This window comes from Macaca nemestrina, chromosome X (assembly GCF_043159975.1).
Source record: "Macaca nemestrina isolate mMacNem1 chromosome X, mMacNem.hap1, whole genome shotgun sequence".
Taxonomy (NCBI): Eukaryota; Metazoa; Chordata; class Mammalia; order Primates; family Cercopithecidae; genus Macaca; species Macaca nemestrina.
The window spans coordinates 112378532-112405312 of record NC_092145.1 but is presented as its reverse complement, the minus strand read 5'-3'; the positions used below and the strand labels follow the sequence as shown (position 1 = coordinate 112405312).

The window sequence follows — 26781 nt, the reverse complement described above, 5'->3', positions numbered from 1 at the left end:
AAAGGATGGGTGTCAGCCTGGAAAGATAACAAGGCCTTAGTGAAGTGGGGCAGGCAGACTCAACAAACAATGCTGGGTAATGCTAGGATCCAGTATTGGGAAAGGGTTTGTACCCAGACCCAGCAAGGCTTCTTGACTGTTTTAATACAGATGGAGGCTGAAATGGCCATAAGGACACCTGTGTCTTCCCCATAGAAGGGAGATGGGCCCTAATTTATAACAGCACATAATGGAAATCAGTCTCAGTACAAGCCTGTGGATTGAGATAGATGATGGGTTTTGTCCTCAATTGTCTTAGAACTCAGAAATAACCCATAATCGAGTTATAGTTAATTGTAATAATACTCGTCAGGAATAATATCTGGTATATGCACAAGTGCTGATTCTGTTAGGAAGGCAGCAAATACCTCTATAATTCTTACTGACATGAAATGAACCATACTCTGACCATACTGTGATAAGGTGTAACACTGACATTGTTAGCAAGATTAATTTGCCTTATATAAATAACTCATGTGATAATACAGATATTAATAATCAAATTTATTGGAAGATTGAGTTAAAGCTTATTAAGAATGCGATACTGATGGGGGATCACTAGTCCGAGGAAGAATTAGATTTACCTAGCCATTAGCTAATGTTTATCCTAAATAGTTCTGTACTAATTTATCATAAGGTACAAATAGCAGTAGATCAAGAGGGTAAATGAATAATCAAATTCGGCTGGGCACAGTGGCTCACGCCTGTAACCCCAGCACTTTGGGAGGCTGAGGCGGATGGATCACTTGAGCCCAGGACGCAGAGGTTGCAGTGAACCAAGATCGTGCCACTGCACTCCAGTTTGGGTAATAGAGCAAGACTGTGTCTCAAAATAAATAAATAAATAATCAAATTAGTATGAAATGTAATGGTTTTGTAAGGTGGATTGGTTGTTTCTTTAAATCTACCCCTACCCTACACTGGTTTTTTCAAATGTTAGGAATATGCAAACTGATATTACCACTGTGCCTGGTATATGCTGTGTTAAATACTATACTAAATGTAGATGCTCAAACAAATTTTATCATTTTGCTGTAAGGAAGCCTAGGCCAAGGGCCAGAAGAGTGGACTATGCAGTAAAGTGTTAACTCAGCAGGCCTGGGCTGCCCAAACCCTACACATTCCAAATGTCCTTAGAGTTGACCCTGGATCAACTCCTAAGAAATAATTTCTGAGCCCTTGGAATATCTTGCCTGATTAGAGTGTCTTTGTATACCTGAAGCCTTGGGGCAAGATAAATAGTTTATGCTAACAATGTGATCTGTGTGAATGCCTATTTTTGTATGCTTGGACTTTGGGTCACACTGTATCAGTCTGACCTCTGGCGAGCTGGGGTTTAAATGGCTAAGGTCAAGTCATATGCATTCCATGCCTACAGAACTGGTTCTCAATAGAAAACCCTAGACATCAAGACTCAGGTGAGTTTCCCTGGTTGGCTATACTTTATATGTGTTGTCACATATCATTGCTGGGAAAATTAAGTGCTATTCACGTGATTCTACTCAGAAAGGATAACCTGAAGCTTCTACCTGGTTTCTCCTGAACTCTGCTCTATGCACATTTTTTCTTTGCTGGTTTAACCTGTATCTTTATCTATAATAAACCATAACCATGAATAGAACCATTCTTCTGAGTTCTGTGAGTTCTTCTAGTGAAATATCAAGTCTGAGAGTGGTTTAGGGGACCCCCAACATAGTATTCCCCACTAGGTTTTCCACACAACAAACAAAATAGAAAAAGAAAAATAATTGAATAACCGGCATCAGAGAAATTTAGAGAGAATAGAGATTAGTAAGTTCGAGACCAGCCCAGCCAACAAGTTCAAGACCAGCCTGGCCAACATGGTGAAGCCCTGTGTCTACTAAAAATATAAAAGTTAGCTGAGCATGGTACTAGGCACCTATAAACCCAGCTACTCAGGAGGCTGAGACAGGACAATTGCTTGAACTTGGGAGGTGGAAGTTGCAGTGAGCTGAGATTATACCACTGCACTCCAGTCTGGGTGACAGAGTGAGACCTTGTCTCAAAAAAAAAAAAAAAAAAAAAAAAAAAAAAAAAAAAAAAAGAAAAAAGAAAAAAAAACAGAGAGAAATTCATAGCTCATATGACCTTACTTCTGTATAAACTGCACATTTGTCTGCGAAAAGGGCACACATCATCAGCTACATGATTTCATTCTCCATAAAGAAAAAATAGATCAACTTCTTAGGAAGTAAAAATTTCCAGGCCGAGTGTGGTGACTCACACCTGTAATCCCAGCACTTTGGGAGACTGAGGCAGGCAGATCACCTGAGGTCAGGAGCTTGAGACCAGCCTGGCCTACATGGTGAAACTCCATCTCTATTAAAAATACAAAAAATTAGCCGGGTGTGGTGGCGTGTGCTTGTAATACCAGCTACTCAGGAGGCTGAGGTAGGAGAATCGCTTGAACCTGGGAGGTGGAGGTTGCAGTGAGCCAAGGTTGAGTCATGAGCCAAGGTTGAGTCATGAGCCAAGGTTGAGTCACTGCACTCCAGTCTGGGCAACAGAGCGAGGCTCCATCTCAAAAAACAAAACAAAAAAACCCAGACACTTAGGCCTAAGAAATGTTATTGTTGGTTCTTTCTAAAGGTCAGTAGTGATTTTCAGCTCAGGATTCTCCCGATGAAACTGTTTTAAAATTTTTCTGGTAGATGCTTGCAGAGCAGAGAGTGGGATTTCCTGGTTTTCTATGGCTTCTTTGCTGTTGTCTCTCTTTGTGAGTTTATGCCCAACTCAAGGCAAATTCCTTCTCCTACACTCTTCCACTAGAAAAGTCTTTATTGTTTTTTCTCCCTACAAATATGATCTACATGTGGAGCAAAATATGTAAACAGCATAAATATGTAAACATCAGGAAAGGAAAAGCCTCTATAAATGGACAAGGAAAATCCTCTATAATCTAACTTTTGACTCCCAACTCAACCTGACCACGATTATCTGGTTTGAAATAGACCCTAACAGACTTTATTTACTAAACATATAATCCCGTCTATCTGTGAGTCATTTTGTGTAAAATGAGCGTGCTGTTCATTATATTCTGTATTTTCCTTGACAAAAAAAAAAAATTCTGCTATATATTGTGTCCTGCAATTTGCTTTGTTCATGGTAGATTTCAGCATAATTTGAAAAAAAAGTTTATAAAGCAAAACCTACCAATCTTCTCTCTTACGAAACCTAGATTTTCTGTAATGCTTTAAAAGGGCTTCCCCACAAAGAATTTATAAGCAAAAAATTATCTTGTTTATCTTGTGTTTCTCTTATTACTTTTACAATTTCAATATGTTAGGTTTAAATTTTTGTCATGTGGAACTTTTTATGTAAGGTTTCTTCTTTTACTAAGGAAGGAGACCATCACTTCTCCTACTGCCTTCCTCTCCCCTTGTCTTGCCTAGTTTATAAGACAAAAGGAAAGGGAGAAAACAAGAAGTTGGAAAGAAACAGAAGATAAATGGCCAGACAACCTTGGCACCACCACCTGGCCTTGGTGGTTAAAAAAAATAATGATCACGTCTGCACGCTTGCCTGATCTATCACGACCCTTTCACATGGACCCTTTAGAGTTGTAAGCCCTTAAAAGGGCCAATAATTTCTTTTTTGAGGAGCTCAGCTCTTAAGACGTAAGTCTGCTGAAGCTCCCAGCCAAATAAAGCCTCCTTACTTCTTTAACCCGGTGTATGAGGAGTTTTGTCTGTGGTTTGTCCTGCTACATTTCTTGGTTCCCTGACCGGGAATCGAGGTGATTAACGGATGGTCGAGGCAGCCAACTTAGGCCTGCCCTGTGGAGCATCCCTGTGGGGGACTCTGGCCAGCACGAGTGAGGCGGATCCTAAGAGCACTCCTGGGTAGGCATTTGCCCCAGTGGAACGCCTCATTACAGCAGTGCACGGCAGGCCCCCCGCGGAAGATCAACGCAGTGGTTGAACACCAGGAAAGAACTGGCGCTTGAAGTCCAGACATCTGGAATATGGTAAGACCGGTCCTAGGAACTTGCACACTCCATAGAGTAGAAGCCTGGCCTGATCACCCACAGCGTGCCTTTATTGGCACTTTAGTTTCCGTTTTGATTTTGACTTGACTTGAATTGCTTGACGAACAGTCGTGCCTTTAACGACACTTTAGCTTTAGTTTTAATTTTAATTCAGTGTAAATTAGACAAGTAAGTAACCTTTTACCCTCTCCTTCTTGTAGTGTAAATGTTGTTTTGTCTCAAGGGAAAATGGGTCAGACACAAAGTAAGCCCACTCCGCTAAGGACTATGCTAAAAATTTTCAAGAAAAGATTTGATAAAGACTATAAAGTTACTATGACACCAAAAAAAACTTAGAACTTTGTGTAAGATAAATTGGCCAGCATTAGGAGCAGGTTAGCAGTCAGAAAGAAGCCTAGATATGTCTCTTGTTTCAAAGGCATGGCACAAAGTAACTAGAAAGCCAGGACACATAGACCAGTTCCGGTATATAGACACTTAGTTACAGTTAGTACTAGACCCCCCACAGTGGCTAAGAAGGCAGGCAGCAGCAGTGCTAGTAGTATAGAGACAGATAGCCAAGGAAAGATCCGACTCCACCTGACGAAATAAATCAATTCCTAAAGTTCTGTCTGACCCAACACCAGAAGACCCATGGCAGGAGATGGCACCAGTGATCTCGGTGGTGCCTTCTCCTCGCCAGAGAGCGAGCCTCCCCACTCCTGAGACCACAGCATTTGCATCTCTGCAAGATGCACACACCTCTAGGCCACCCGAGGTAGACAAGAGAGGATGTGAAGCCTCAGAAGAAACCCCTCCCTCGGCAGCTCATTTATGACCCTCATAATGATAATAATAATAATAATAATAATATCAACCTCTAACCTAAACTACTTGTGTCATCTGTAAATTCCAGACATTGTATAAGAAAGCACTGGAAAACTTTCTGTTCTGTTAGCTGATGCATGTAGCCTCCAGTCATGTTCTCCATGCTTGCCTGATCTATCATGACCCCTTCACGTGGACCCTTTAGAGTTGTAAACCCTTAAAAGGGCCAGTAACTTCTTTTTTGAGGAGCTCGGCTCTTAAGACATAAGTCTGCCAAAGCTCCTGGCCAATAAAGCCTCCTTACTTCTTTAACCCGGTGTCTGAAGAGTTTTGTCTGCAGTTCGTCCTGCTACATTACAACTTCTGTAGTTTCTGGATTTTTTAAATGTTTATATTTTTGTTACATCTGGAATTTATTTCATGTATGGTATGAAATAGGTAGAAGGTCCAGTGGATAAGGGTCCAACTATATATTTTTTTCTGATGACTACTCAGTATTGAATAATCTATCTTTCTTCCAGGTACATGAAATGTCACTGTATTAGTCCGTTCTCACACTGCTATGAAGAAATACCCAAGATTGGGTCATTTATAAAGGAAAGAGGTTCAGTTGACTCTGCAGTGCTGGGAAGGCCTCAGGAAACTTACAATCATGGCAGAAGGGAAAGCAAACACATCCTTCTTCGCATGGCAGCAGCAAGGAGGAGTGCAGTGTGAAGGAGGGGAAAGCCCCTTATAAAACCATCAGATCTCATGAGAACTCACTATCATGAGAACAGCATGGAGGTAACCGGCCCCATGATTCAATTACCTCCCACCAGGTCCCTCCCACGACACATGGGAATTATGTGAACTATACTTAAAGATGAGATTTGGGTGGGAACACAGCCAAATCATATCATCACTTATGTTAGTAAATTCTCACTTGTGTTTGGTTCTCTTTCTGGTCTCTATTCTCTTTCAATGACTACTCTGCTAGTGGCAGAGTGGTCATTCCCTAAAAGCCTCAGAAAAAGCTAACCCTTCCAACACCTTGATTTAGGACTTCTGGCTTCCAGAACTGTGAGATAATACATTTCTATCTTTTAAACAACTCAGTCTATGGTACTTTATTATGGCAGCCCTAGCAAACAAGCACACCTTCTTTTGTTACTTTAAATGTGTAATTTTTTTTTGAGACATAGTCTTACTCTGTCACCCAGGCTGGAGTGCAATGGTGCAACCATGGCTCACTGCAGCCTTAACTTCCCAGGTTCAAGCAATCCTCCCACCTCAGCCTCCTGAGTAGCTAGGACTACAGGTGCATACCACCAGGCCTGGCTAACTTTTCTATTTTTCATAGAGATGGGGTCTCATTATGTTATCCAATCTGGTCTTGAACTCTTGGCCTCCCACCTTGGCCTCCCAAATTGCTGGGATTACAGGTGTGAGCCACCACACCCAGCCTATACTAAACAATCTATGTCTAATAACTTCAGTATCTAATAACAACAGTTTGACTGTTGTTTCTTATGAGTCTTGCTAATAGTGTTTTGTGTCTTGTTTTCTTGTGTGCGCTATGATTTTTTCCACTGTGGGTTCCTATATTTTGAAATTTTATCTGTGGATTGAAAGGTGGCTTACACCAAAAGTAGATTTATGTTTACTTCTCTCAGGCATCTTGGGTCACTACAACCTGGGACCATTTCAAGTAAATCCTTGAGGTGTTTTGCTGATACACTGGAGATGTGACTTCAGGCTGCGAAGAAGCATGACGGCAGCTATTCCTCTGGCTCAAGGCTTTTGTACTTGCTATTCCCTCTGCCTGGCATGCCCTACTTCAAATCCTCCCTCACTTCCTTCGGATCTCTGCTCAAATGGCACCCTATCATTGAGACCTTCCCTACCCACCCCATATCCACAAGTGATTCCTTGTTCTCCTATCTTGATTTACTTTCATCCATACCATCATCAGAGGATGAATACTTATACACACAGACACACACACACGCACACAACAAAAACGTATAACTATCTATATATCACCTTTTTATTACCTATGTCCCCACAAAGCAGGAGCTATTTTTTCTGCTTTGTTCACAGTAGAATACTCAAAATAGGCTGGGCGCGGTGGCCCATGTCTGTAATCCCAGCACTTTGGGAGGCAGAGGTGGGCGGATCATGAGGTCAGGAGATCGAGACCATCCTGGCCAACATGGTGAAACCCCCGTCTCTACTAAAATACAAAAAAATTTACCAGGCATGGTGGCGTGCATCCGTAGTCCCAGCTACGCCAGAGGCTGAGGCAGGAGAATCGCTTGAACCCGGAAGGCAGAGGTTGTGATGAGCCGAGATCTTTCCAGCCTGGCAACAGAGCGAGACTCCATCTTAAAAACAAACAAACAAACAAACAAAAAACAAAAACAAAAACAAAACACAAACAAACTTCAAAATAGTGTCTGCCATGCAGTACATGCTCAGCAAAGGTTTGCTGAACATGAAAAAACAACATCTGGCTGGGTGCAGTGGCTCACGCCTGTAATCCCAACACTTTGGGAGGCCAAGGCGGGTGGATCACGAGGTCAGGAGATCGAGACCATCCTGACTAACATGGTGAAATCCCGTCTCTACTAAAAATACAAAAAGAAATTAGCCAGGTGTGGTGGCGGGCACCTGTAGTCTCAGCTACTCAGGAGGCTGAGTTAGGAGTATGGCGTGAACCCAAGACGCAGACCTTGCAGTGAGCCAAGATCGTGCCACTGCACTCCAGCCTAGGCGACAGAGCGAGACTCCATCTCAAAAACAAAAAAGCAAACAAAAAAACAATGCCTATCCACACCATGGGAGATTTTTAGGAAATTCTTCACTGTTCCTGTGGTTTGCTGCAAAGCACTGACTTCACAGGAAATCAGACAGCAGAAGCTCAGCCACAGCAACCTCAACAAAACAGACACTCCACTGTCTGAGTCTACTCAGGCTGCTATAACAAAGATACCATAAACTGGGCAACTTATAAACAACAGAAATTTCTTTATTACAACTCTAGAGGCTGACAAGTCCAATATCAAAGTGCCAGCACATTTGGTGTCTGGTGAGGGCCCATTTATCATTGATGGCATCTCCTTGCTGTATCCTCACATGGTGGAAGAGGCAAACGAGCTCCGTCAGGCTTCTATTATTAGGTCACTAATCTCATTCATGAGGGCAGAACCCATGAGATCAAATCACCTCCCAAAGGCCCCACCTTCTAATATCATCACTTTGGTAATTAGGTTTCAGAATATGAATTTGGGGAGTACACAAACGCATCCACTATTGCTACCCCTTCACTTGGAGAGTATCTGCCAAACCAAGATTACTGAAGTTGCAATTCTCAAGAACATGGACTGCTCAAAGTGAGTAAAGACTGTTGACATAAATCTGGGAACAAAAATGGCTTCAATTTCAGTGAAAGAATGAGCTTGAAATAAAACCACCTCTGCCCGACCTAATAGACATCTACAGAACTCTCCACCCCAAATCAACAGAATATACATTCTTTTCAGCGCCACATAGCACTTATTCCAAAATTGACCACATAGTTGGAAGTAAAGCACTCCTCAGCAAATTTAAAAGAACAGAAATTATAACAAACTGTCTCTCAGACCACAGTGCAATCAAACTAGAGCTCAGGACTAAGAAACTCACTCAAAACCGCTCAACTACATGGAAACTGAACAACCTGCTCCTGAATGACTACTGGGTACATAACAAAATGAAGGCAGAAATAAAGATGTTCTTTGAATCCAATGAGAACAAAGATACAACATACCAGAATCTCTGGGACACATTTAAAGCAGTGTGTAGAGGGAAATTTATAGCACTAAATGCCCACAAGAGAAAGCAAGAAAGATCTAAAATTGACACCCTAACATCACAACTAAAAGAACGAGACAAGCAAGAGCAAACACATTCAAAAGCTAGCAGAAGGCAAGAAATAACTAAGATCAGAGCAGAACTGAAGGAGATAGGGACGCAAAAAAAACCTTCAAAAAATCAATGAATCCAGGACCTGGTTTTTTGAAAAGATCAACAAAATTGATAGACCGCAAGACTAACAAAGAAGAAAAGAGAGAAGAATCAAATAGACACAATAAAAAATGATAAAGGGGATATCACCACCAACTACACAGAAATACAAACTACCATCAGAGAATACTATAAACACCTCTATGCAAATAAACCAGAAAATCTAGAAGAAATGGATAAATTCCTGGACACATACACTCTCCCAAGACTAAACCAGGAAGAAGTTGAATCCCTGAATAGACCAATAACAGGCTCTGAAATTGAGGCAATAATTAATAGCCTAGCAACCAAAAAAAGTCCAGGACCAGACGGATTCACAGCTGAATTCTACCAGAGGTACAAGGAGGAGCTGGTACCATTCCTTCTGAAACCATTCCAATCAATAGAAAAAGAGGGAATCCTCCCTAACTCATTTTATGAGGCCAACATCATCCTGATACCAAAGCCCGGCAGAGATACAACAAAAAAAGAGAATTTTAGACCAATATCCCTGATGAACATCGATGCAAAAATCCTCAATAAAATACTGGCAAACCGAATCCAGCAGCACATCAAAAAGCTTATCCACCATGGTCAAGTGAGCTTCATCCCTGGGATACAAGGCTGGTTCAACATATGCAAATCAATAAACGTAATCCATCATATATACAGAACCAAAGACAAAAACCACATGATTATCTCCATAGATGCAGAAAAGGCCTTTGACAAAATTCAACAGCCTTTCATGCTAAAAACTCTCAATAAATTCGGTATTGATGGAACGTATCTCAAAATAATAAGTGCTATTTATGACAAACCCACAGCCAATATCATACTGAATGGGCAAAACCTGGAAGCATTCCCTTTGAAAACTGGCACAAAACAGGGATGCTCTCTTTCGCCATTCCTATTCAACATAGTGTTGGAAGTTCTGGCTAGGGCAATCAGGCAGGAGAAAGAAATAAAGGGCATTCAATTAGGAAAAGAAGAAGTCAAAAGAAGAAGTTTTATTGTGTCCCTGTTTGCAGATGACATGATTGTATATTTAGAAAACCCCATCATCTCAGCCCAAAATCTCCTTAAGCTGATAAGCAACTTCAGCAAAGTCTCAGGATACAAAATCAATGTGCAAAAATTACAAGCATGTTTATACACCAATAACTGACAAACGGCCAAATCATGAGTGAACTCCCACTCACAATTGCTTCAAAGAGAATAAAATACCTAGGAATCCAGCTTACAAGGGACGTAAAGGACCTCTTCAAGGAGAACTACAAACCACTGCTCAGTGAAATAAAAGAGGACACACAAATGGAAGAACATTCCATGCTCATGTTTAGGAAGAATCAATATCGTGAAAATGGCCATACTGCCTAAGGTAATTTATAGATTCAATGCCATCTCCATTAAGCTACCAATGACTTTCTTCACAGAATTGGAAAAAGCTACTTTAAAGTTCATATGGAACCAAAAAAGAGCCCGCATTGCCATGACAATCCTAAGCCAAAAGAACAAAGCTGGAGGCATCACACTACCTGACTTCAAACTATACTACAAGGCTACTGTAACCAAAACAGCATGGTACTGGTACCAAAGCAGAGATACAGACCAATGGAACAGAATAGAGCCCTCAGAAATAATACCACGCATGTACAACCATCTGATCTTTGACAAACCTGACAAAAACAAGAAATGGGGAAAGGATTCCCTATTTAATAAATGGTGCTGGGAAAATTTGCCATATGTAGAAAGCTGAAACTGGATCCCTTCCTTACACCTTATATGAAAATTAATTCAAGATGGATTAAAGACTTAAATGTTAGACCTAAAACCATAAAAACCCTAGAAAAAAACCTAGGCAATACCATTCAGGACATAGGCATGGGCAAGGACTTCTTGTCTAAAACACCAAAAGCAATGGCAACAAAAGCCAAAATTGACAAATGGAATCTAATTAAACTAAAGAGCTTCTGTACAGAAAAAGAAACTACCATCAGAGTGAACAGGCAACCTACAGAATGGGAGAAAATTTTTGCAATCTACTCATCTGACAAAGGGCTAATATCCAGAATCTACAAAGAACTCAAACAAATTTACAAGAAAAAAACAACCCCATCAAAAAGTGGGTGAAGGATATGAACAGACACTTCTTAAAAGAAGACATTTATGCAGCCAACAGACACATGCAAAAATGCTCATCATCACTGGCCATCAGAGAAATGCCACAATGAGATACCATCTCACACCAGTTAGAATGGCGATCATTAAAAAGTCAGGAAACAACAGGTGCTGGAGAGGATGTGGAGAAATAGGAACACTTTTACACTGTTGGTGGGATTGTAAACTAGTTCAACCATTGTTGAAGACAGTGGGGCAATTCCTCAAGGATCTAGAACTAGAAATACCATTTGACCCAGCCATCCCATTACTGGGTATATACCCAAAGGATTATAAATCATGCTGCTATAAAGACACATGCATACATATGTTTATTGCAACACTATTCACAACAGCAAAGACTTGGAACCAACCCCAATGTCCATCAATGATAGACTGGATTAAGAAAATGTGGCACATACACACCACGGAATACTATGCAGCCATAAAAAAAGATGAGTTCATGTCCTTTGTAGGGACATGGATGCAGCTGGAAACCATCATTCTCAGCAAACTATTGCAAGAACAGAAAACCAAACACCACATGTTCTCATTCATAGGTGAGAATTGAACGATGAGAACACTTGGACACAGGAAGGGGCACACCACACACTGGGGCCTGTTGTGGGGTGGGGGGAGGGGGGAGGGGGGAGGGATAGCATTAGGAGATATACCTAATGTAAATGACGAGTTAATGGGTGCAGCACACCAACATGGCACATGTGTACATATGTAACAAACCTGCACGTTGTGCACATGTACCCTAGAACTTAAAGTATATAAAAAAAAAAAACCCACCTCTGCCCAAGGGACAGTGCTATGGTTTGAATGTGTCCCTTCCAAAATTCAGATGTTGCCAATGTGCTAGTATTAAGATGTGGGGTCTTTAAGAGGTGGTTAGGTCACAAGGGCTGCTCCCTCATTAATGGATTAATGCCCTTTTAAAAGAAGATTCAGGAAGTGTTCAGTTAGCTCATTAGCTTATTAGCTTGCCCTTCTGCCTTCTGCTATGTGAGGACATGGCAAGAAGGCCCTCACCATTCCAAATACTAGTGTCTTGATCTTGGACTTCCTAGCCTCCAGAATAGTAAGAAAGAAATAAACTTCTATGCTTCATAAATTACCAGTCTCAGGTATTCTGTTGTAGAGGTACAAAGTGAACTGAGATAAACGATAAGGGAATCATCCATCTAAAATCTTGGCACTAAGTGGAAAGGTAAAAACGTCCTCTGAACATTTATAGCCACTGGCCTGCCATCATGCTTCTTTGCAGCTTAAACTCTCACCTTTCAGGTATTATGGACTATCAAGATTAAGAATATCAGGATTAGCTTCCTGAAAACCCTTTGGGAGACTCCCTCCCTTTGTTACACCCTGGAACAAAAGTAACACATCTAAAAGGGTACAAATGAAATCAGGACCACATGATGAAGGGTCAGAAGACAATAAAGCAACAAAAACAGGATGCACAACAGGAAATATGCTGGGAGTCCTAAGACCAAATAGATTTGTTATACCAACAAACACAATTGGGCTGAACAATAGGATTTACCTACTGAAAAACAGAGTGCTCTCAGATTGGACCACAATGTCTAAAGTAGTTCTCAGATTAAGATACATAATCCAAATATACCTATAATAAATCAGAAAGGGTGAGATTAATTGAATTACACATTAAAGAAGTTAGAAAAAGAAAAAAAATTTAAAAGCAGATGGAAGGATTTTAGTGAAATAAAAGCATAAATGAATAATTAGAAAATAGAAAAATGGCAAAATGCATGAACTGCAATACAGGTGAGGAAGAGTAAAATAAATAAAATATTAGCATTTATTTACCTAATTGAGGGAAAAATCACAAATACACTCTATGAGAACTATGTTGGAGAAATAACCCCAGATATAAAGGAAATTAATCATGAGACTACTTTACCCAAAATTATACAAATATATTAAGAACCTTGAGGAAATACATGATATTTAAAAATTACAAAGAGTCCATATTTCTACATCTATATATTGATATATCAATATCTCAATCTAAATGCATATATAGGCCGGGTGCTGTGGCTCATGCCTGTAATCCCAGCACTTTGGAAAGCCGAGGTGGGCAGATCACCTGAGGTCAGTAGTTGGAGACCAGCCTTGCCAACATGGTGAAACCCCATCTTTACTAAAAATACAAAAATTAGCCAGGCCTGGTGTTGCATGCCAATAATTCCAGCTACTCAAGAAGGTGAGGCAGGACAATCGCTCGAACCTAGAAGGTGGAGGTTGCAGTGAGCCAAGATCGCACCACTGCACTCCAACCTGGGTAAGAGTGAGACTCCATCTCAAAATAAATAAATACATAAATGCATATATAATCTAAACAGAAAAATATGATGGAAGAAATAGAGAAAGATGACAAAGAGATACCCTTCAAATAATGCACCATGCCCAAATAAATTAACAAGAGAATTCTATAAAGCATTTTAGGACCAGACAACATCAAAGTAGTGCTAATTCTTCCAGATACATTTATCCTGTGAAGGGGGCCAAGATAGTTTTGAGGGTGAGCAAATCGATTCCATATTTGTGGTGTTGAAAATATTCTGAGGGCCTAACCAGATCATTCTGTGGAAGGGTAATCATATATACTGGGGAACATATGAGTCTATTCTACAGCTGAGAAGTTGTCACTATTTCTGTTCAATGTGAGTTTTCCCATGCACAGTGAGGACTGATTTCTGGGAATAGACCTTCCCACAATCAGCACATATACAAGGTGTCTTTACTATATGGATTCTGATGCCCAGTGAAGTATACATGCTAGCAGAAGGCCTTCCCACAGTCACTGCATCTGGAGGGTTTCTCCCCAGTGTGTCTTCTCTGATATGTAATCATCTGTGATTTCCGGAAAAAAGTCATCCCAGACTCAGCACATTCAGGGGGTTTCTCCCTAGGATGGGTTTTCTGATGTATAATGAGTGGAGACTTCCCACAGAAGGCCTTTCCACATTCACTACATTCATAGGGTTTCTCTCCAGTATGACCTCTCTGATGTAGAACGAGATGTGACTTCAGGGAAAAGGCCCTCCCACACTCGGTACACTCATAGGGTTTCTCCCCTGTGTGAACTCGCTGATGAATAATGAGGGGTGATTTCTGGGAGAAGGTTTTGCCACATTCACCACACTCATAAGGTTTCTCCCCTGTATGAATTCTCTGGTGTATGATAAGAGGTGATTTCTGAGAGAAGGATTTTCCACATTCAGTACACATGTAAGGTTTCTCTCCAGTATGAAGTCTTTGATGACCAGTGAGGTGTGACTTCTGGGAAAAGGCCTTCCCACAGTCAGTACACACATAAGGTTTTTCTCCTGTATGAATTCTTTGATGTCCTATGAGGTGGGACTGTTGGCAGAAAGTTTTCCCACATTCATTACACTTGTAGGGCTTCTCTCCAGTATGCGTTCTCTGATGTATAATGAGCTGTGTTTTCCGAGGGAAGGTCTTCCCACATTCGGTACATTCATAGGGCTTCTCCCCAGTATGAGCTATCCGGTGTATAAAAAGATGAGACATTGCACAGAAGGCTTTCCCACATTCACTGCATTCAAAGGACTTCTCTCTGGTGTGAACTCTCTGATGTATAATTAGATGTGACTTCTGGGAGAAAGCTTTTGGACACTCAAAACATTCATAGGGTTTCTCTCCAGTATGGACTCTCTGATGAACAATGAAAGGTGACTTCTGGGAGAATGCTCTTCCACACTCAGTACATTCATAGGGTTTCTCCCCAGTGTGAATTCTCTGATGCACAATGAGGTGTGATTTCTCACTGAAGGCTTTCCTGCAATCTCCACATATATATGGTTTCTCTCCCGTATGAATTCTTTGATGTATAATGAGCTGTGACTTCTTGATAAAACCTTTCCCACACATACTACAAACATTGGGTTTCTCTCTGGCTTGAACTTTCTTATACTGAACATGGGCTTGCTTATGACTGAGAACTTTTTCACTTTGACTGTCTCCATAGGGCTCCATTCCAGTATGAATGAAGCCTTCCTTCTCAGGCACAGAACAGGAAACATTATACCTAGGTGGTCTCCCACATCCAAATCTCTCAATGGGATTCTTTCTTGCATAGCTCCTATTATAATTTAGTAAGTCTGAATTGGACTTTAAGCTATTTTCACATGAATCAAGCTTATGGAATTTTTGACTTGAAGGAGCAAGGTCTGTGCACTGATTGAACATTTTCCCAAATGCACTATACTTGGAACCCGTCTCATCAGTCAATGTTTCATGACTGATGACTGTGACTTGCCTCAAAACTCTGTCTTGATTTCCTTGATATCTATCTATCTGCCAGATTTTTAAAACAGAGTACAATGAATTATCCTTTGGGGCTCTTTCTAGTATCTCCCTTTGAAATAAAAGTTCTCCAGAAATGATCTGCTGGGAAGATTCAAGGCCTTTCACTCTGTCTGAAGGAAGAAGAAAGAGGCAAAATCAAATACACACACACACACACACACACACACACACACACACCATTTGGCAATGAACAGAGGTACTAGGAAGGTGGCTGTTGTAGAATGAATGTTATAAAGGAGGCCTGATAAATTTTAAGGAAGAAAAAAGGTAACAGATGTCAGAGATGCCAAGGAAGAAGAAGATGCCCTCTTGACCATCTACCCACTTCTCACTTACCTGAGTAGATCCACCTTGACAACTCACTCTCTATGATCCATGGGTCCTTTCCATGTTCCAACTTAAATATTACATCTGGTTTTATACCTGAACACCCTGTTAAGAGAAAATTGTAGTGGCTTTGGACTTGGCAGCTCAGAAATTCATGAAGAGAAGCACTTGCAGGGGCCTCCCAGCAAAGTTGAATCCTTAACTCACACCATAACATAAAAATTAATTCTAGATATAACAAAAGTATAAACATGAAAAATCAAAACTATAAAAGAACACACTCTATTAAAGGAATATCATAAAGGTCATGGTATTGACAGCTCTAAAAGAAGGATGAGGAGGATTTGATTCATTGGTACACAGGGAATCTGCCCTTACCCACGGAGACCAGGTGACTATAGATCTCCAGCATCACATCCCTATGTAGGGTCTTCTGAGCAGGATTCAACTGCTGCCACTCTTCCTTGGTGAAGTCCACAGCCACATCCTCAAATGTCACTGGTTCCTATAACAGCACATTCTTGTACAATCTGCTCATTCTGGTCATTTTTACCATAGCAATACATGTAGGATGCCTACTTTGCACTTTGCCCAGCATACTTTATGAGAGAAACAATGTAAAACCCTGCCATTAGCAAGCATAGTTAATGGAACAGAACAGATAGTCTAGAAATAGATACAAATAAAAATATGAAATTTAATATATAATAAAAGTAGCATTTTAAACAGGTATGGAAAAACAGATTATTCAAAACTAGAGAGCTATCAGAAAAAAAATGTAACTGAATCCCCTACCTCACACTACATACAAAAATAAATTCAGGACAAAAATTTAAATGAAAAAGAGAAACTATAAAATAAAGACAGGACAGGTTTTAAAAAATAATCTTTGAGTGGAGAAGACTCTTCTAAGCATGCCCCAAAGCCCAGATGCCACAAATGAAAACACTGATAAATGTGACTACTTTATGTATTACGTGGCAAAATATATCAAACAAACCCAAAGGATATGACTAACTAGGGAAAAAATATACACAAAACAGATAGGATGGACAAGGAGTTAATTTATTCCATGTATAGAGAGAACTCCTGCAAAGCAAGAAGAAAACAACCAACAACTTTTAAAAAAATGGTTGATATGGTTTGGCTCTGTGTCCCCACCCAAATCTCATCTTGAATTGCAATCCCCACTTGTCAAGTGAAGGAGGTGATTGAATCATGGAGGCACTTTCCCCCATGCTGTTCTCGTAATAATGAGTGAGTTCTCACAGGATCTAATGGTTTTATAAGTGTCTGGCATTTCCCTTGCTGGCATTTCTCTCTCCTGCCACCATGTGAAGAAGGTCCTTGCTTCCTTTCTTCCCCTTCCACCATGATTGTAAGTTTCCTGAGGCTTCCCCAGCCCTGTGGAACTGTGAGTCAATTAAACTTCTTTCCTTTATAAATTACCCAGTCTTGGGTATTTCCTTATAGTGGCATGAGAACAGACTAATACAGTGGTCAAGGGACATGGCCATCATTTCACAGAAAGGAAAATGCAAATGTTTTTTAAACACGTAAAAAGATGCTCAATTTCACTCACATGAAGATAAATGCAAGCTAAAACAAGACACAATTTTTCCCTTACATATTATCAAAGATGGGCATTTGATTAGTCACTGGTCAAATGCTATGACTGGGGATAAGTCACAGTGACTTAGTGTAAGTTAGTAAAGATGTCAAAAAACAGGCATACTCAAATTGTCTGTGGTGTATGGTATATTTTGAAGGCAATTAATTTGGCAATATCTTTCAAAATTTGTAATGTACACATCCTCTGACTTGCAATTTGGTTTCTAGAAGTTATTCTACATAAACATAAACATTCACATATGTGAGCAAATGACATGTGTGAAGACACTGCTTTATAGTACTATTTATAATAGCAAAAGAATGGAAACCATCTCATGGGAGATTGGATGAATAAATTATGCTACGATCTCCATAAGGGAATACTATATGCAATTATAAATAGTAACAAGGAAGGGGCCAGATGTGGTGGCTCACACCTGTAATCCCAGCCCTTTGGGAGGCAGGGGCAGGTGGATCACTTGAGGTCAGGAGTTCGAGACCAGCCTGGCCAAAATGGCGAAATCCCGTCTCTACTAAAAATACAAAAATTAGCCAGGCATGGTGGTGCATGCCTGTAGTCCCAGCTACTCAGGCGGCTGAGGCAGGAGAATTGCTTGAACCCGGGAGGCAGAGGATGCAGTGAGTCGAGACTGTGCCACTGCACTCGAGCCTGGGTGACAGACTGAGCCTCTGTCTCAAACAAAACAAAACAAAACAACAAACAAACAAAAAACCAGCCTGGGCAACATGGCAAAACCCTGTCTCTACAAAAAATACAAAAAATTAGCCGGGTGTGGTGGCACACACCTATAGGCCCAGCTACTAGGGAGGCTGAGGTGAGAGGATCACCTGAGCCTGGGAGGTCAAGGCTACAGTAAGCCAAGATAGTGCCACTGCACTTTAGCCTGGGCAACTGAAGTGAAACCCTGAAAAAAAAAAGGAAAGCAAACAAGCAAGCAAGCAACAAGGAAGCTCTACATTAATTGATATGCTACAATATCTAAGATATACTGTTAAGTGAAAATAAGCATTCATTCACTCAGCAAGCAGTTATTGAGTACCTAGTGAATACCAAGCACTATTCTAGGAACTGGGGATACAGCAGGAAAAAAACCTGGCAAAAATACCTTCCCTGAAGGAGTTTATATTCTAGTGAGGGGGGACAGACAAAAAGATTGAGAGAAAAATCACTACCTGGCAAAAAAAAAAAAAAAAAAAAAAAAAGTTTGCAATGTGCACTTCAAAATCACTCGTATACAAAAAGCTTCTGGGAAACCATAAGCAAAGACAAAGAAAGAGGGATTCACAGAGAAATACAAAATGGAAAATAAATATGTGAAAAGATGCTGAAGCTTATTTAATCCCTACAGAAAAGCAAATGAAAATGAAATATAATGCTTAATCATAAAAACAACAAGAATGAAAAATACAGATGATGGCTAATGGTGGCAGGAGGGAAGGGGAAACTTGGGAAACAGGTGGACTTTCTTGTAAACAATTTGTGGCCACATGTGTCAGCTGATTACACAGGATCGAAATACAATTTGGACCAGGCAGGGTGGCTCACGCCTGTAATCCCAGCACTTTGGGAGGCTGAGGTGGGCAGATCACCCGAGGTCAGGAGTTCGAGATCAGTTTGCCCAACATGGTGAAACCCAGTATCTGCTAAAAATGCAAAAATTAGCCGGGCGTGGTGGCAGGCACCTGTAATCCCAGCTACTCGGGAGGCTGAGGCAGGAGAATCGCTTGAACCTGGGAGGTGGAGGTTGCAGTGAGCTGAGATCACACCACTGCACTCCAACCTGGGGGACAGAGTGAGACTCTGTCTCAAAAAATACATATGTATGATTTGAAAAATATTCTTTAAATTTTAAGCATGTGTGCCTCTGACCTAGCACACTCATGTCTAAGAATGTGGCCTACACAAATACTTCACAAATATAAAAAGATGTCTTTATAAAGTTGTTTTATTTGTGACTTCACTGCTTGAGAGGTCTGGTTAGGTCATGTACTAGCTGTGTGATCTCTGTGCCTCGTTTTCTTCATCTGAAAAATGGGACTAACAATGATACCTAGCACAGAGGGTTCCTGGGTAAATTAAATGAGTTAATTCCATGGTATTTTATAATAGCAGTGCCTGGCACATGATAAGCACTGGGTAAACAGTAGCTATGATTATTCTTATTATTATAACTATTGTATATAAAAGAAAAACTAGAAATAACTTTTTTACAGCCCATCAACAAGGTTCTGGTATCCTGCAAACATTAAATGGACATTTAATGGACATTAATTTGACAATGTAGATCAGTGGACAATGTAGATCAGGACATAGCAAACTATGGCCTGCAGGCCAAATTTAGCCCATAATGTGTTTTTCAATGGTCCACAAGCTGAAGTGGTTTTACACGTTTTCTTTTGAGACAGTCTTGCTCTACCACCCAAGCTGGAGTACAGTGAAACAATCTTGACTCACTGCAACCTCCTCCTCCCAGGCTCAAGTGATTCTCCTGCATCAGCCTCCTGAGTAGCTGGCACCACAGGCGCATGCCACCATGCCTGGCTAATTTTTGTATGTTTTTGTAGAGATGGGGTTTCGCCATGTTGCCCAGGCTGGCCTAGAACTCCTGAGCTCAAGCAATCCGCCCACCTTGGCCTCCCAAAGTGCTGGGATTATAGGCGTGAACAGCTGCGCCTGGCCTGGTTTTTACATTTTTAATGATTAAAAAAAAAGTCAAAAGAAGAATAATATTTTGTGACACATGAAAATTATATGAAATTCAACCTTCAGCGTCCATAAATAAACTGTTATTGAATCATGGCCAGACTCATTGGTTTACATATTGTCGATAGCTGCTTTCTACCTAAAACAGCAGATTTGAATAGTTGCAACAGGGACCGTATGGCCCACAAAGCCTCAGATATTTCGATCTGTACCTCTACAGAAAAAAATTTGCTGAGCCTTGACTTAGAGGAACTGAACAAATTGAAAATTACAATTTACCAAATCGGACATAAAAAGAAATAGAAAATTTGAATGGTAGTATATCTTTTAAATAAATTGAATATATAATTTAAAACCTTCCCACAAAGAAAACTCCATACCCTGATGGCTTCACTGGGGAGCTCCTCCAAACATTTAAGAAGGAAATAGGCTGGGTGCGGTGGCTCATGCCTGTAATCCCAACACTTTGGGAGGCCGAGGTGGGTGGATCACCTGAGGCCAGGAATTTGAGACCAGCCTGCCCAACATGGTGAAACCCCATCTGTACTAAAAACACAAAAGTTAGCTAGGCGTGGTGGTGGGCACTTGTAATCTCAGGTACTTGGGAGACTGAGGCAGGAGAATCTCTTGAACCTGGGAGGCAGAGGTTGCAATGAGCCGAGATCGTGCCACTGCACTCCAGCTTGGGCGACAAGAGTGAAACTCCATCTCAAAAAAAAAAAAAAAAAAAATTAAGGAGGAAATAATACCAATATTACCCCAATTTTCCCAGAGAATATAAAGAGAATACTTTCCAACATGAGGCCAACGTAACATGATGCCAAAATGTGGCAGAAACAATACCAGAAAGTAAAATTACAGGCCCTTATGTCTTATGAACATAGTAGTATAAACCCTAAACAAAATATTAACAAGGGATTGGCTAGATCATGATGATGATAATAGGAGTAGGTGGGGATAAAAGATAGATAAAACAAGCTTGGCTATCAGTTGATAATATTTGCAGATGGATAATTACAAAAGGGTTCACTAAAATCTCTACTTTCGTATATGTTCAAAATTAAAATTTTCCAAATAAAAGGTATTAAAACTACATTTATTGAGTATATTTTATATTAGGCAAGAAAAGAAAGTAGCAGAATAGAACAGAAACAGTGTGTGTATTTTTTTGTGTGGTAAAGAAAAAATACGTGACAATAATGAGATCATTTTCACACATTTACACATCCATCTACACATATAGATGGAGTTATAAATGCATGAAGATCCTCAAACCAGATAATCCTAGTTATGTCAGGGAAGGAGGAAGAAGTGAGATTGGAGATATTTCACTTCTTTTTTTTTTTTAAACTATATTGTTTATATTCTTTGCCCCATGTATAGATTACCTTTTCAGGGAGGCGGAAAAAAAAAAACCAGACTAAAATTGGAAGAGCAGAGAAGGAACTGGTCTTGAGTTGGGTTGAGACCCCACAAACTCTGAGATGACAGCAAAGGAGCCATGGGAAACAAGGAAACTATCCCACTCTCCAAGCCCCTGCCCGAGAACTTTAACTAAAAACATTCTCTTTAGAACAACTACTGACAATACCACCCTGAACTGAAAACCACTGGCCTTCAGGAAAACTCAGTAACAAAATTCCTTAGGTTAAAGTCCCAGAAATCTTGACTTGCTAAGGAGCTGGACTGATTTCTTTTTGTGGAGAATGCAAATCACATAATTGATCATGCTATGTTACCCTTTTCACTGGAGCTGCCAGGAGGCTCATAGTCAAAATGTTTAGTTACGTTTCTATGAAGGCCAGATGATCTGTGTATCTTCACAGCAATTTTGCCTGTTGATCTTCTATTCTTTCTAAATTTCTCTAATCCTTATTTTCAACGAATTGCCCTTTCCCATTTTGTTGTGGGAAAACCAAGTGGCAAACAAATAACTTACCTGGGACTCAATCATTTTCTGTTTCTCTTTGGAAAGCAATTGGGGGCGGGGTGGGGTGCAGAAGAGTCTAGGAGATCAAGCTGAATTAACCACTCTTCAATAGCTGGATGTGACAATGTGTTGCTTGTTAATTCATTGATGACTTGTGTTTCTCATCTGACTTGGTAATTCCATTTCCAGAACTTTGTCCTAAGGTAATAATCATGGATACGTGCAGATATTTAACCACAGAAACCTTCAACACAGTTTTGTCTTTAACACCATATTATTGAAAATAATACAAATGAGCAGCACTAAAGACTGGGAAAATAAATTATAGAACCTCCAAAGGCTTGAAAGGCAGGCAACCCTTAAAAGCAACACTCTAGATGATTAAAAGAGGCTCAGGAAACACCGCCAGCAAATGTAAAATATGGTCTTGTCTGGGTCTTTACTTGAATAGACAAAAGAAATTTTTGAGATAATCGTGAAAGTTTGAACCCTGACTAGATATTTGATAACATTAAGGAATTTAACCATTGATTATCTGAAGATATTATTGTTAATTATTTTACCTTAAGGTAACAGCATCGACCTTTAAGGCCTTATCTTTTACATAATGAAGCGTGTATGGATGAAAAGATATGTCTGGGATTTGTTTCAAAATAATAAAGACTACACATGTAAAAAGTCATTGAATTACATACAGGCTGGGTGCGGTGGGCCAGCACTTTGGGAGGCCAAGGCGGGTGGATTGCCTGAGCTCAGGAATTGGAGACCAGCCTGGGCAACATAGCGAAAACCCGTCTCTACTAAAAAATACAAAAATCAGCCAGGCATGGTGGTGCGTGCTTGTAATCCCAGCATGTTGGGAGGTGGAGGAGGGCAAATTGCTTGAGACCAGGCGTTCGAGACTAGCCTGGGTAACATAGGGAGACCCATCTCTACAAAAAATTAGCCTGGCATGGTGGCGCACACCTGTAATCCCAGCACTTTTGGAGGCTGAAGCAGGCAGATGGCTTGAGCCCAGGAGTTCGAGACCAACCTGGCCAACATGGCAAAATTCCCCTCTACTAAAAATTAGCCAGGCATAGTGGTGGGTGCCTGTAATCTCAGCTACTAGGGAGACTGAGACATGAGAATCACTTGAACCCAGGAGATGGAGTTTGCAGTGAGCCGAGATTGAGCCACTGCACTTCAGCCTGGACTACGAGTGAGTGAGGAAAGAGGAAAGAAAGGCAAGAAAGGCAGGAAGGAAGGCAGGAGGGAAGGCAGGAAGGAAGGTAGGAAGGCAGGGAGGGAGGGAGGGAGGGAGGGAGGAAGAAAGAAGAAAGGAAGGGCATTCTGGGAGGAAGAAGTGAGAGGGTGGCCTAGATGAGGACTTGGAGAACTTTTTCTGTAAAAGGGTCATATGGTAAATGTTTTCGATTTTGTGGGGTCTGTGGTTTCTGCTGTAACTACTCAGCCCTGCCATTGCAGGTTGAAAATAGCCCTACACAATACATAAACTAAAGGTGCTCACTGACTGTGTTCCAATTAAACATCATTTCTGGGCACAGATATTTGAGTTTTATATCATTTTCATGGGTCACAAAATATTCTCCATTTGATTTTTTTCCAAGGATAAAAAGTGTGAAAAAACTATTCTTAATTCCTGGCTGTATTTTTTTAAAAAAGCAGCATGTCAGATTTGGCCCACTGCCCAGTTTTCTAGCCCCTGGTCTAGATAAAACAAGATTGGCCATGAGTTGATGACTGATGAGACTGGGTGGTGGGCATAATGGGGGTCCATTATACAATTCCCTCTATTTTTGTGGATGCTTGAAAATTTCCATAAGAAAGGTTTATATTTAAGTATTACCATAGAAATAATCTAAGTAGTACTATGGAAATTAAGTTAATGGCATGGAAACATCACTGCAAAATGAAGAAGAGGCAGAACACAAGAATGTGTTCCTAATTGTTTAATAACAGAATAATAGGCCGGGGTGGTGACTCACACCTGTCATCCCAGTACTTTGGGAGGCCAAGGCAGGAGGACTGCTTGAGTCCAGAAGTTCGAGGTCAGCCTGAGCAACATAGTGAGACCTCATTTCTACAAAAAATAAACAAAATTAGCCGGGCGTGGTGGTGCACACCTGTATTCCCTACTATTTGGCAGGCTGAGGCAAGAGAGTCACTTGAACCTGAGAGGCGGAGGTTGCAGTGAGCTGAGATCACACCACTGCACTCCAGCCTGGGCAACAGAGCGAGACTCTGTCAAAGAAAAAAAAAAAAAGGAAAAGAAAAACAACCATGTAGATCACACATTCTCATTGGGGGTGATACTGCCCCCAAGGAGGCAAAAATTAGTTCTTGGTGGTCAAAAAAAAGAAAGAAAAATTCTTAGATATTACAATGGTTTGTGACCCTCCAAAGCAACCCTAGCTGACAAAACCTTATTCCTTGGTATTTAATTTCCTTCACCAGATTTTGGTATTACATGAGCAGCAGTAACCTTGAGTTCAAGGAAGATCCATGAAATATATACAAAATCAGTGCTGCAAAACTACGGTGAATAGGTAACATTCAGGTATTTACTCACTTCTCATCCCAAGCCTCACAGGGTAGGCCCTGCTATTATCCTCATTTCGCAGTGGGGAAACTGAGGCCTGGAGAGGTTTAATGAGTTGTCTAAGATCACACTGCCAGTGATTTAGAACGAGGTGATAGAAGAACAAAAAGTAAAGAACTCCTCCCAAGCTGTCCTGGCACTAAAATTTTCAGAGATTCAACACCATTTGCTTCTGGGTGCCCTAAAAAATTAGTTATCCTCCTAAATTCCACAGGACATTGTCTGTTTTTTAACTGAGAATGTGCTTTACAGTTCAAAATTAGCTTAAAATCTTCATATTTAAAGCCATAAAATGAAAAGAGAGGCCAAAAATTGGAAGATTTGCAAAACACATACCACTACTAAAGGAGTGGTATCAGAATATATAAAAACAATTCCTGGCTGGGCACAGTAGCTCACGCCTGTAATCCCAGCACTTTGGGAGGCCGAGATGGGTGTATCACCTGAGGTCAAGAGTTTGGGACCAGCTTGGCCAACATGGTGAAACCCCGTCTCTACTACAAATACAAAAAAATTAGCCAGGCGTGGTGGCGGGCACCTGTAATTCCAGCTACTAGGGAGGCTGAGGTAGGATAATTGCTAAAACCCGGGAGGCAGAGGTTGCAGGGAACCATGATTGCTCCACGCACTCCAGCCTGGGCGACAGAGCGAGACTTCGTCTCAAAAAAAAAAAAAAAAAAAAAAAAAAAAAAAAAAAAAAAATTCCTACAAATCATTAAGAAAAAAGCAGAGTCTAACAGAAAAATGAACAAAAGACAGGCCCCTCACAAAAGAGGATCTCCCAGTGATCAATCCTTATAAGAAAATGTGCTCAAACTTATTGGTCATGAGGGAAATACGAATCAAACCACCGAGTCGGACTCCTCCATGAGAATGTGGACACCACAAGGGCAGAGATTTTTGTTTATTCATGGACATATTATTGATCTGAAAGAGTCACCCATCATGGACCCCACAGAACGTCAACACTGACCCCACACACTCCCATTCTTGTCCCCATAGACCCTCATCCCTCACCCCAGATCCCCCTATCCATTCACCCCACGGACCAGCATCCCTCACCCTACAGACCAACCATCACTCACCCCAGACTCCCTTCACCCATCCCATAGAAGCCCCATCACTCACCCTTACAGACATCATCAAGCACCGCACAGATCCCCCGTCACCCCACAAACTCCCATTCGCGTAACCCACATACTGTTACCCCTGGTCCCACAGACTCCCCTATCACTGTTCTCCACGTCACTCAATCCCCTCCTTAGGCCCTCCACTTGTCCCCATCCGTCCCTGATCACATAGACCCGCAGCGTTCAGCCAGGCCCCTCACCCCGGCTCTGCTCTGAAGCCGGGCTTGGCTTCCCGCCTGCCCAAATGCGTTCAACATCCCCCAAAAGGCCATTTCCCTTTCCAGTCCTCCCGGGGAGATGTCAGGGTGACGCGGGAGCTTATCTTTCGCTGGCTCCGAAACAGCCGCGAAGCCGCGAAGCCGCGAAGCCGAGCTCTACCAGTAATAAAAATGGCGTCATTCCGCCAGCGCCAGGACCTCTGTCGCTGGCCGTGGTCTCGCACTGCTTCCGGAGGCTCCCATTCCAGCCAGAGGAGAGGTGCGTTTGGGGGCCCGGGGGAGTCCTCATGATATCTCCGAGTTTGGGTATTCGAAATTGATCCTACGAAAGCAGTGTGAGGCTTGGAAGGGCCGCGACTGTCCCGGGCGGGTGAGTGGGCGTTCCCGGCCACCAGAAGAGGCACGGCCTGAGCATAGGCGTGGCGATATGGCAGAGTGGGAAGGGGGGAAAGTGGGAAGGCCGGACAGAGCACCCCTCGGGAGATTCCTCTGCAGAAGCGGATTCCTAAAACGTCTGGAGAAAGGGAAGAGACCTTTGACATCATACAGCCATTCAGGGGACTCACACATACTCGCCCACCTCTCCCCACCTGGCCTCGGCGCCCTCCCGCCTTCCTATTGTTCCTCCTAGGCGTCAGGACCCGTCCCCGTCTGTCACTCACTGCCCACCGGTCCTCCATTGGCTCCTTTGAACACGGAAGGGCCTGCCTTCACCTGTCATTTACAGCCTGGACTTCTGCTCACCTTAGTTCAAGTAGGCTTATATGGCCTTTTGCAGCCCATATCAAAACTAAAAGAGTTCATAGAGTCAGAGGTTCGAGGTAAAACCTAAGGGACA

General features: G+C 41.5%; 1 protein-coding gene across 5 annotated transcripts in view; it reads right to left on the bottom strand.

Annotated features, from left to right (window-relative positions):
- LOC105464041 (zinc finger protein 182) overlaps positions 1-26502 on the bottom strand; it is a 95848-nt gene extending 69346 nt beyond the window's left edge. The window contains exons 1-5 of one of the 5 annotated variants that reach the window (XM_011711622.3): positions 25724-25916; positions 22003-22191; positions 16106-16232; positions 15737-15832; positions 12680-15510 (exon numbers count right to left, since the gene is read on the bottom strand). In XM_011711622.3, the coding sequence (XP_011709924.2) occupies positions 13847-15510; positions 15737-15832; positions 16106-16232; positions 22003-22017 (1902 nt within the window). In that variant the 5' untranslated portion in view covers positions 22018-22191; positions 25724-25916 and the 3' untranslated portion in view covers positions 12680-13846. The other 4 variants (XM_071088885.1, XM_071088886.1, XM_071088884.1 and 1 more) reach the window with 4 other exon arrangements.
- Positions 26503-26781: the final 279 nt, after the last annotated feature.